Here is a 12785-nt window from a genome sequence, read left to right as displayed (position 1 = left end):
CTTTCTTCTCCTTTTGTCCTCAATCTTTCTCAGCATCAGAGTCTTTCCCAATGAGTTGGCAGTTCGCATCAGGTGGCCAAAGTATTGGAGCTTCAGCATCAGTCCTGCCAATCAATATTCAGAGTTGATATCCTTTAGGATTGACTGGTTTGATCTCTTTGCTGTCCAGGGGACTCTCAAGAGTCTTCTCCACCACCACAGTTCAAAAGCATCAATTCTTTCAATTCATCTATCAATCGCCAAACACTAATGGGCACCCAGAATTCTTCCTCTTCTTAGTTCTTTTCCACAGTCTATATCCAACTATCTTTCTGAGAGTTGAAAAGACATTTCAGCTTTTCTTTCATTCATCTTTACCCGACATTTGATGTCATAAAATACATTGTACTCTCTATGTGAGAGAGTGTGTGTATATGAAACAAAGTTTCAGATGAACCAGTACTTTTACTATATGGGAGGAACTCCATTTTTTATTTTATTAACAATATATTAAGTTCACTATACTAAATTTGAATCACAACGCACAACCTCAGTCAAACTTGTACTTAGAAAAATATTCATACTGTTCAGATTTAGCAGGAGTTAATATGTTTTGGGGGGCGTCCGTGGTGGCTTACACGGTAAAGAATATGCCTGCAATGCTTGAGACCCAGGTTTGATCCCTGGGTCAGGAAGATCCCCTGGAGAAGGAAATGGGAAACCACTCCAGTATTCTTGCCTGGAGAAACCCATGGACAGAGGAGCCTGGTGGGCTATAGTCCATGGGGTCACAAAGAGTCACAAACATACCATATCAATGTCTCTGGTATTGGCATTCCAGGGACGTATGTGGACCAGGTGATGAAGTAGCAAAGGATTTAGTAAGAGAGATGGAACCTGAGTATTGATGTTCCAAAAAAATGACCTCTGGGTGATTTTGATGCAAAACTTGAGAATCCTGACCTCCAAATCTAGGACTTGATTGGATTCTTGTAGGCAATTCTGATGAGTCCTTTAAACTTTTTCTTTTTTGGTTTCTACTTTCTACTCCAGTGTAAATTCTCTGCACTTATTTGGGTCATCCTCCCCTTCCTGATATTAAAAAGATTCTTCAACATCTCTTCCTCAGAGTTCTCATGGCAGTACTGCCTTTTTCAAACTTTGGAGAGAAACAAGGTATAAAAATATGCTTATACCATATTTGTAAGGGAAATAATAGCAGTTTCATCAGCTGCTTGCTTAATTTGAATCAGGAAGTGGGCTAAGCACTTTTCATAAAGATTGTATTTTATCTTCACAACCCTATGACATACGTGTTATTCTCACTTTAAAGGTGAAAAATCTGAATCTTACACGGTTGCTCAGTGTTGTTGGATATGAAAGGTTTGTGCTGTTTTACCTTTGAACTGAGGTTACTCTGTAATAAAACAAGAGCTTATAGCACTAATTACAATCAATGAATCAAGAACTTAATGAGTGCATGCCCCATAGAGACACAAAGAGGATTAAAACATTGCCCCTGCTCACATAGAGTGTACAATCTAGTACAATCTAGTCAAATCTCTAACTTAAATAGCAAGGCATGTTTACATGTATATGTATGGCTGAATCCCTTTGCTGTTCACCTAAGACTATCACAACATTGTTAATCAGCTATATCCCAATACAAAATAAAAAGTTTAAAAAAATAGCCGTGTATGACCTAAATGAGATTTTGTCTATAACATGATGTCTAGATAGTGAGCATTTAGTTGACAACTATGTGATCCAAACAATAGAGCTGTGACTTCAGAGCAGCATGATGATGTCACTACACACCAGAGGGAGGCTTCATGTAGGTGGCCTTGAAGGACACATGAGTTTGAAATGGTAAAGAATAGAAATGGGGACGTCTCAACAGCTGGAGGATCAACATACAGTAAACATGTTCAACCAGGATGTATACCTGTAGGAACTTCCCATGTTGTGCTAGTGATAAAGAACCTGCCTGCCAATGCAGGAAATGTAAAAGATATGGGTTCAATCCCTGGGTCAGGAAGATTCCCCTGGAGGAGGATGGCACCCCACTCCACTATTCTTGCCTGGGAATCCCATTGACAGAGGAGCCTGGCAGCTACAGTCCATGATGTCAGAAAGAGATACAACTGAAGCCACTTAGCTTGCAAGCATGTATGTCTGTAGAGTAGACGTTGTCTAATCTTGCTCCTCAGAGATATCTCAGGAGCTAGGGCAGGGATGGGGAGTGTCTTGGTTCTTGATAGGTAAAGACCTATCCTTACCAAGGTCAGAAACATTTTCATGTGTATACTACCTCCTAACAAATCATCTGAAAATAAAGGGTACTGATGCTTTAAAAAAAAAAAAAAAGTGGGTGAAAACCATTTATATAATGAAACAGGATATCATGTTGGAAAAGAGGACATGACACCTTAGGTGCTCAACTAAGGGGCAAAAATCTGAGAACTGGCTTTGTCCACTTACGTCTGTGGGCTCTGTGCCCATGGACGAGTGATATGACTTGGCTGATTCTGTTTCCAATAAAATAAGAATCATAGGGATTATTATCACATGATAAAGTTCCCAGGATTAAATAAGCTGAATACGTGAAATGTGCTTTATAAATTTTAAACTCCTATATGAGGTCGGCAGTTGATTTAACTTTCAATATGGAGAATTTAGATAAATGAAAAATTTTTATCATTCATCAGATAGAAAATGAGAACTGTGAAAGATGTTACTCCAAGGGATTTGAGTGTTAGAGTAGTTTGGGAGGATTAAGCTGACCTTGGGAAATTGGCTAGAAGGAGAAAGGGTGGAGTAGGGGTGATTAGCTTGGTGGTGGTTATTCAGTCGCTAAGTCATGTTCGACTTGTGACCCCATGGACTGTAGCCTGCCAAGCTCCTCTATCCGTGGGAATTTCCCAGCAGGAAAACTGGAGTGAGTTGCCATTTCCTTCTCCAGGGGATCTTTTCAGACCCAGGAATCAAATCCAGGTCTCTTGAATTGCATGCATATTCTTTACAGACTGAGCCACCAGGAAGTAATTAGTTTGGGGATTGGTAAATTAGTCTAGATGTGAAGGGGTAAGGGGAGTCAACAGAACCTGAAGACTAACCTCAAAGGGCAATGGCCAGAAAAAGAAGGAAATATAAGAAATATTTTTTCTTTTAAATGAAATGTTTTTCACATTTGTGCTCTTTTAAACAAAGAAAGCTCAGAGACTTTATTCATAGGAAACTTCAGTAATGTTCTGGATTAAGGCTGGCAGGAGTGGGTAGGGTAGTGTTTTGGAGTTTGTTTTAGAAGACAATGGGATATTCAAGTGAAGACATTTGGTGGACGTAAGTGCAGATCTCATAGTTTTCATATAGAGGGGACAGGAGCAGAAGTGGGGTCTGCAAGACAAGGAAGAGGTACAAAGGGCTGAGGAAAGGTGAGAGGAGGACAGGCTTGTAAAGCAGACAGAAGGATAGTTTAAAAAGTGAGAGGAAACCCACAATAGCTTGGGAGGGCAGAAGCAGCCAGAGAGACAGCAAAGAGAATAAGGATTGAATGAAAATCATCGAATATCAGTAAACTGTTTCTTCGTATGAACCTTATTTTATCAGAAACTAAGAATCTCCAATATCATGAGTGTTGCTTGCCCAGGGGTGCAAAGCTAATGGAAGTAACTGAAAAAGCTGGGCTCTCAGCCTTAACACCCTTGGGTGATCTTTGATATTCCCCGCCTGGCCCCTAGGGCCTTGTATGATGAGAGCTCTAGTCATCTTTTCCAATTTAATATCTCAATTCTTTTTGTCAATGGTTTTTACACACGCTTCACCACCACCCCCTTCCTTTTTCTTATTTATTTATTTATCTATCTGTCTAAACCCTCTCTGGTCCAGGATGTCCACCTCCTTCCTTGGCCCACAGCGCCCAACTAGCATGTGGAGCCACATTCTTTTCTCCCAGCCCTTCGCCTCCCAGAGGCACCACAGGGGCACTGCGCTTGCCCCAGGGCTGGTTCACTGGCTGCTAAGCCCATGGCAGCTTCTTGTTGGCTGGGGCACAGTTCTTTCTTTGAAACATTAATATGCTTTGTTAAAAGGATATTGTAGGGGTAAATGTTAAAATACATGGAGCCTCGGGTGGTAAAGATGAAAGAAGGGCTACAGCAGATTAAAGAGAGAAGGTGCTAAAGAAGGTGAGACATTCTGGAGACACGTACTTATTGCAGGACTTTGGCTAGGAAGGAAAGAGGGGAAAAGTCTAGGTGGGGGCTTTACAAAGACAAAGGGTCTTTTGTTGCTGCTTTGGTTTGATTCTCCAGTTTGGAAAGAAAGCCTTATATACACAGTGCTTCCCAGGTGGCTCAGTGGTAAAGAATCGGTCTGCCAGTGTAGGAGAGGCAAGAGAGGCAGGTTCAATCCTTGAGTCAGGAAGATCCCCTGGAGGAGGGCACGGCAACCCATTCCTCTATTCTTGCCTAGAAAATCACACGGATAGAGGAGGCTGGTGGGCTATAGTCTGTGAGATCACAAAGTCAAATATGATTGAGCACATCTCATATATATAGCTGGGTTTCTGCCTAGGTTAGAGCATCATGTTAATATACTTTAGTATAAGAGTATAGCGTATAGACCCTCCCCTTCCTATGTTCCTGGTATACAGCTGCTCACAGGAAGAACTTGAACCTTATCCTATTTGGGGTTTCCACTGGAAACCTGATTAATAAATAGGGTCCCTGTTGGAAAGGGAGGATACCCCACACATATGGAATGGCTCAGATGCATTGAAGACAACTCAGTATCAGGTCCAAGGAGAGACAAGCTGCAGTAGCTTTGAAAAAACAGGAGGCCATGTTTGAACCCACCCAGACCCGTCTCCCTGTGCCTGAGTGCCTTGGGACCAAGAGAGCTGGGTGATTAAAGCCAGAGACCCTTATCAGGAACTCAAGAACTCTGCCCTCTCTTCAAAATATGAACATATTTTTCCTTATAAGCCAGAGACCCGCACAGAGGTGAGAGAGAAGGAAAGCAGTTTCAACAGAGATCACAAATACTCAGAAGACATTTAATGGGGGTCAAAGGTGGATCAGTGACACTGGGTGGGCTACACAGTATAACTTCAGCCACATAATGCTTCATTGGAGGTGGCACCGGCATAGGCAACCTGTGCATGGGGGCATGACTGAGAAGAAATGCTCTCCTTAAATGTTTCCAAAATCCAGAGAGCAAGAGACTGGAGGTCTTGCATTTCACAAGGAGAGAGGAGGAGGACTGGACTTAAGAACAAATCTGCTTAGAGTCTATAATCTGGGAAAGCCAAAGAAACCATTTGGTAGCATGAATGTATGTAGTCAAAGAGGAAAGAGATAGTAGAAACAGAAAAAAAAGAATACTTAGGAAAAGTATAAGATCTCAGAGAAGAGAAGGAACTGGTGAACAGCAGAGTTAAAGGCATTGGTCTTGGAAAGAGGTAAGCAAACCATACAGCTGGGAAGGGATGGGGCTTACTGTACTAAACCTCTTATCTGGCAGGCTAAACTCATGTGAGTTAGGCAGGTGATGCCATGGGTGGCACGAAAGTGTTATGTTGGAGGCCAGGAGCAGTGCAGTGTGGGGATATAAAGGTCAGTGTGATTCAAGACAGTCCCTCAAGGGGTACTGATGAAGGATGGATGTACTGCATCAGTGGTCCGGTGGAGATTTGACATGCAGTGTATCTCATTAGCACACAGATGGAAGACATGTCCTGAAATGTTACCGTCCCGAACCATCATGAGGATTTTCGAAACAACTGAAAATTATAATGAATACCTATGATGTGCAAGGCAAACTGCAGAGGAGGTCCTCACAGTGTATAAGGTGAGGTTCAAACCTTGAGGCTTCAGAATTTAGAGGAGATGCATGGCAGAGATTGCTAGATACTAGATGCCTAACCACCATCCATTTTCTCCTTTTTGTTTTTCTTATTCACAGGACCTGAATTCATTCCAGGTGGCACTATGTTCTGATAAAAAGAATGTATTTTGCAGCTTTTCTTAAATCTAGAAGTGGTCAGTGAAATATAAGTAGAGTCATTGAGGGTGGGCTTTCATAAATATTCTCTAAAGGGATCTGATCAGGTAGGCGGCATATCCTTTCGCCACCCTCTTTTCTGCTTCTTAATTGGAATGGGGATGCAATGACTAGAACTCCAGCAGCCATCTTGGGCCATGAGGTGAACTTGAGAATGAAAGGCCCATACTAAGTTTAGTGGAGTAGAAAGGGAGATGGAGACTAAGCTTCTGGTGCCTTTGGACAGTCATACAAGTCCTACATTACCTACTTGCTTCTCTTATATGAAAGAGAAATGCATCTTTACTTTGTTAAGACCACTTATATAGATGTGTGTATATATATATATATGATGTGTATGTATATATATATAATATATATTAATCCTGTTGAAGGAGAAAAGACAAACTTTTGAGAAGTTAAATATGGGAGTCACATAACAGCTCAAGAGAAGAGATGCTTAATCAATTTCAAAGACAGTAAAGACCTCTCATCCTGGGAGGTAAGGAAAGTATGAGGCCAGGAAGTGGGCAAGGAGCTAAGTTATCCTGACCTTAAGCCTCCTGGGTGCTGTGTACCATCTCACTGTGGTTGCAATAACAGGTTAGCAGTGAGGCAGCATTCTGACCCAAATCTGTCTGTCTCCAGGCCTTCCTGATCCTAAACTGCAGTCTCTGTTCTCTACTATTTGCTCTTCCATTGGAGTGATACCATAAAAGTATCACTTAAAAGGATTCTGCAGGGCATTGCATCTGTGATGTTGGTGTATGAATGAACAAATCATATGATTTCTTGGGGTTGCAGTCAACAGGGAACAGAGTCAGCCGTACTAAGGAAGAGAACTGATACTCTGCCCTTGGTGAGTGTAAAGGGGGCAACTGGGTGATTCCAGGAGTCATCTGAGATCTGAAGGATGATTAAGTCGCAGGAGTCAGTCCCACACACCTTGCTCACACACAGCACAGTATCCTGGATTCCATCAGTCCACTGCAGGAGAGAGCACACATCAGATTTGTGCATCCAAATTACGGAAGAAATTTCATTATCTCTGGGGTCTTCGCCTACAGTCCCACTCTTGCTTGAATTTCATGTGAAGAAAGCTCTCAGATGAGACGCTTTTTCTGAATGTTTGCTTCTTCCCCAGACATTCAGCCAGCTGCTTTGCTTCGTAGCTCTCCCAAATCACCAGAAGGGAGACAAGAGAACACATCTCCTGTTGCAGCCTCTACTTCCAACATAAGTTTCTGACCGTGGAAACACTAACAGTTTTTAAAGGTTTTCTGGACCAACAAGACACTGAGAAGGCTCATTGCGAGTCACCTTAGAGAGAACAAGGGTAGGGAGGAGACCGCACCTATTCCTCTAAAGGCTAAACAGAACTGCCTGTTTTAAAAATCAAACACAACAGATTCTTCTAGTTCCAGATGCTTCCTCACTTTCGTGCTCTTTGCTCAGACAGGGTGAGCAATGATCAGACTCAGCGTCTAGGGGGCCTTAACGAGGCCAGGCAGTCCAGGACACAGTCCCAGGGAAGGGCAGGTGTGCGAGGATGCGAGGAAGCAACGGCCAGTCACTCCTGCGTCCGCGACACAGAGGGGACAGGCGGCTGCCTCTCTACCTAAGGCAAACTTCTCTCTGTCCCTAAGGGGCACTCGGTTTCCCCTTTCCCGACTCCTCTGCCCCTGCCTTCGAGGGGTTTGAAGGAGCGAGTGCTTTCATCACCCGTCCAGTCCCGCGCCAGCGACTCCTGGCACCCTTGCCCCTGGGAGCGCAGCAGCCGTGCGCGCCGCGGGACGGGGTGCTTAAGGCAGGGGGAGCTTGGGGACCGGGGAAGCTGCGTCTCTCGAACTTGGCTCAAGAATCCCCGCCAGCCGTGGAGCGGCAAGACAAAGCAGGTCTTTAGCCGAACTTGGGCAAACTGGAGCGGTCGCCGCCGCGCGTGCCTGGCCGCGCAAGCAAAGTGGGGAACCCTTTTCCCACCTTTCGGGACCTGGTCGCCAAGAGGTCGCCTCCTCCCGGTTCGGGGCAGGGTCTGGCGGGCCCGCCTCCGACCGTGGTGAACTCTCTTCCCCGGCCACACGGGTGCGAGAGCCGCGGCCCCAGGCCCCAGGGCGCCCACTGCGGGCCGCGCCTGGGCAGTGCAGCCCGTGTCCCTGAGCTCCGGCGACCGCAGGTGAAGGAAAGCAGCCTTCACCCCTCGCCGCACCTCCCGCGAGGGGCCGTCGGGCCTGCAGGGCACGCAAGCGGGCAGCGTGGGCGCAGCCGTGGGCCGCGGACCCCTGGCCCGGCCCAACCAGCCCCGCGCAGTCCTGCCACCCCTGGACCCATTTCTAGTGGCCTCACAAGCCTTCGCAGCTGTCCCCATCTTCCTCTCGGGAGGCAACCTGAGCACAAGGGCATCTGGAGTGAGGTCACTGCCACCTTGATTTTTATTTTGGAACGGGCTTAGTTGTGCTTAAGAGGGTGAGCTGCTTTGTGTTTTTCAAGTAGGGTTTAAACTTACACTCACACAGAATTTAGCCTCTAATCGGCCAGACTTATTTAAAAGGCACCGAGTAAAACCTTCCAGTTTTAACATCCACTCTGGTGTTTGCTGGAAATTTGCCACCAAATTTCGGCTCGAGCTGAAGGTTACCAGGATTTATCATTGTTTCCCCAGGATGTTTAACCCTCATGGGCACTTCTTTCATTTAAGATACTTAAAAAAAAAAAAAAAAGAAAGAAATCATGTAAGCACTTTGGCCATTTTGTTTAAGAAATTTGTTTTATCTCGTCTGATTTTGAAATCCAGAAATATTTCTGAAATGGGGAGGAGGGAAGGTTGGAAACAGAAAGCAGCTGTGTACCAGGAAATAATAAGTATCATGCAAAAATATCACAGCTAATAGATGTCCTTTAGGAGTGGAAATATCTATTTAATTGCTTTAAAAATGTGGGTGGAAAAACACAATTATACATTGTGATAACAAACCTGTACAGATAATTTCTGAACAATACAAAACAAGTGCTGAAAATTTTTTGTTTAGGATTGAAATAATTGTTCCAAATTATGACACCACCTACCCAAATATCACGTTACCCCATCTGCAAATCCTTGAAGAGGAATAGTTACCAATCCAAAGCATTTAGACTCCTTCTTAATAAAAAGAAAATTGCATAGCTTTTTATACTGTTGTACATCCTCAAATCATCTTCCAATATCATTGTCAGCTTAGTGTTATTCTCGATTTTTTAAATGTTCGATTTTTCAGAGATACATAATATATAAATTCCTAATAATTATAAACACATTTTATTCATTTGATTTTAATAACATGCATTTTCATAATTACTGTACAACTGAAGTAGACATTGAATTATGCTGTGTGCATGTCTTTAGTCAACAGTATATTCTTAGACACCTTGCTCAAACAAATTAAATGAATTTAAAAGAAAATAAAACATGAAAAATAAATCCTTCCAGTAGAAACAGAATCACAGTGCTTTACAGAACAAAAGGAAAGGAAAAGAAGTTCTCATAGGAAAAGAGATTTATTATTACATAGAAAATTCTCACAATAGTTGAAACACACTCCAGAAACTAGTAAACACCTTAGATAGAGTTGTGCCAATTATTCAGCCCACAAGCATCTGCTTTGTCTTAATTAGACGGGGGAGGTGAATGACCACTGTTTATTTTCATTTTCCTCATTAATTATGAAAAACTGCATTTAATTCATCTTGCATGGTGAGAGACTGGCTGCGCAGATGTAAGTCGTAAGGGAAGTGGCTGTCGGTGGGCAACCTGAACATGGCACCCTGCCCAAGGGGACCCCTGGGCGGCACTGCGCAGTAATGCATGCCATAATTGTAATTTTTGCCATAGTCCAAGGTTTCTTCTTGCTTCAGGGAAAATATCCCATTATAGTTAATTGGGGGAGGACTTAAGGGACCTTCAAACTGAGGGCTGGCACACTCAGGGGAAGTGCTTTCATAGAAGGATTCATACGCACTGCAATAATTGTAGGGTTTCATAGACTTGGAATTATCAAGAGTTCCATGCCCTGGGGGAGTGGTGAGCTCAGGGCTGTGGTAGGGTGGGTAGAAGGTAGAGTAGGGTGACCTTGTGTGGTGTGCAGCCTCCCCGCCCTGACCCACCAGGAAACTCCTGGCATTGAGCTGCAAGCAGCCTGCCACCAAGTTTGTAGTTGGCTGGGAAAGACCTTTGCATAAGTTTTGGACGAACGTGAGCAGATCAGGTCTCTTGCCGATTCTCAGAATTTCAGAAAGTGCCCAGATGTAGTTTTTGGCCAGTCGTAAAGTTTCTATTTTGGACAGTTTTTGGGTTTTAGAATAGCAGGGGACCACTTTTCTCAAATTGTCCAGGGCGTCATTGAGGCCATGCATCCTGTTCCTCTCCCGCGCGTTAGCTTCCTGTCTCCTGAACTTGACCCTCTCCAGTCGGAGCTTGGTCGTCTTTTTTTTCCTAAGACCCCTCCTTCTGGGCAACCCGTTTTCATCTTCCTCTTCCCTGTCTTCCTCCTCTTCTTCTTTCTCAGTCTCTTCTCCAGGGGCCCTTTTGATGCTCTTTCCTCGAAGGACAATCTGTTTGGAAAAGCTTTCTGGTTTCTTAATTTGCTTCTGGTCCTCGCATTCTCTAGAAAACTTTCTGCACATCTGGGATTCTGGCATTACAACAGACTCATCAAACGGTAGTGTTAACATGGTTCTCTAACCTTAAATTACCTGAAAAAATGCCAGCACAATATTTAAAGTGTTTTCATTTTTGAAGTTTATACACGTAAAACATATTCAATGACTTAATCATAAGAATACGAAAACATAAGAAAAAACTGATTCCAGGACTAATTTTTTTATGTTAAATAAAAATTTTGAGTTTGTGCAGCCTAGTAATTATAAAAAAAAATTGACACATGCACTAGAATTAATGTATACAGGCAAACTATCAAAAGAAAATAAAACATAAAGTATTTATTGTAATACCACCACTACCTCCATTTCTCTTTGATTTTAAACTGATTTTTAATACACAAAAAGGACCGTGGAATTCAATCAAATGCAAAACATGATATAGCAATGCAGAATTTCATTAATTCCAATTCCCCTGAGTGCAAAATGAGAAGAGACACCAGTTTTTAAAAGAAAAAGTGCTGTTTCTCCATTAGCTGACAAATTTGTGGAGATTTTGTTTAGGAAGAAAATAAGCCTTAACTTTATTTACTGTATTTTATAGCAGTGAATTTAGGTAGTAGCTGTAGAAATACACAAATTTAAGGAGATTAATCAGAGCCAATTTAGAAAACTGTTTTCTTTCTGATCAGTAAAGAAATATGTAAAAGAGCACTATTTTCTCAACGTTTACCAAAAAAAAAAAAAAAGTGGGGAGAGGATTAGGCTAATTTGGGATAAACTCTATAAATAAATTTTCAAAATCATTGGCATTATTTTAGGTTAAAGAAAATAGTGAGACTCCTTTTCTATTTAAAAATTTTCTCAATATAACTGTTTACTGCTATTCAAATCATCCTGACAAAAACCAGTCTCGTAGTGTTTTTGTTCTACGAACCACAGAAGTCTCCCTCTAGCTAATATCTGACAGGAACGGTCCAAGGATTCTGACTGCAACTGTGCACGTGTATTCAGAATCCTGAATGAAACGGAAAAATAATTTGTGTTTCAAATGCAATTTTGGCTTTTGTTTGGTGAGGCAGCAAGTATTTTCATCTAAAGTCTTCAAACAAATAGGCATGATAAAACAGAGACTTTTTAATTTAACAATTTCTAGCTCCCTCAACACACACACACACACACACACACACACAAACTCTTAGTAATGTCCACATACTTGCAGTTACATAATAGCAGTGAAAGTATGTGATAATTACATCATAAGAATGAAATATGATAAGAAGTTATAGATGACAAAGAGCATATAAATACTATAAGACAGTGACACTGTATCTTTAAATACTTGCATGCAAAGCCAGCATCAATTGAAGTATATCTTTATTTATATTACCTTAGGTTTTAATTTCATTCAATAATCAGTTTTCATTTTGGATCTTCCAAATCTTTTCAGGCTGAGTGTCGCATCGTCTCCTGGAGTCTCTAGATCTGTGTGTATCTGCACTATCTCATTGATCTCTAAAAAGTGACATTGATGCCAACTGCCAGAGCTGGTACCCATGCCATCTGCTAGTGACGTCACAGGGCAGAGAGAACCATGTGATCCTCTCTCTTGGGACCTTCATTCTGCACTGATCATCTGGCATCCCTGTAAGTGGGTACCAGCATTCATGCATCAACACAGAAGGTTAGACTGATAGGAAAAAAAATCTGCACCAGCCTTTCACATACAGTAGGTGCGTTTCTCCTCGAGCTGCTTCGGCTTCACTGGCAATCTGTAGAAATAGCTGTGTTAGTGTTCAGTTTCTCCCTGCCAACGGTACAACTATTAGGCAGTCGTTAATATTCCATTCATTTACAAGATGGGCTTTTGTGTGAGCGAGAGAGGTTTTTTTTTTGTTGTTGTTGTTATTGTTGATGTTTTGTAAAGATCACCATCCCGTTTGTGCACCTGGGTACCCAGGGGAAAAAAAGGCAGTGAAAAGGAGCTGAAATCAGGAAAATGGTCTTGAGATGCTTAACCAAACTAAGATTTGTGTAAGCGAACGGGGATCAACAAAGGTCTTCTGATTTCCTTGTTTTGTTTCATGGCATGAAACTTATGGGTGTGTGTCTGTGTGTTCTCTTATTAACATGTA

General features: G+C 42.4%; 1 protein-coding gene across 1 annotated transcript; it reads right to left on the bottom strand.

Moving 5' to 3' along the window:
* Nucleotides 1-9711: 9711 nt before the first annotated feature.
* On the bottom strand, nt 9712-10725 carry NEUROD6 (neuronal differentiation 6). Its single transcript, XM_061166356.1, has one exon. It carries the CDS (start codon nt 10723-10725, stop codon nt 9712-9714), a length of 1014 nt encoding a protein of 337 aa, XP_061022339.1.
* Between the last annotated feature and the right edge of the window lie 2060 nt (nt 10726-12785).

The sequence above is a fragment of the Dama dama genome, chromosome 18 (genome assembly GCF_033118175.1).
Source record: "Dama dama isolate Ldn47 chromosome 18, ASM3311817v1, whole genome shotgun sequence".
Classification (NCBI taxonomy): Eukaryota; Metazoa; Chordata; class Mammalia; order Artiodactyla; family Cervidae; genus Dama; species Dama dama.
Note: the sequence above shows the minus strand (reverse complement) of the source record. Positions and strands in the feature narration are given on the sequence as shown.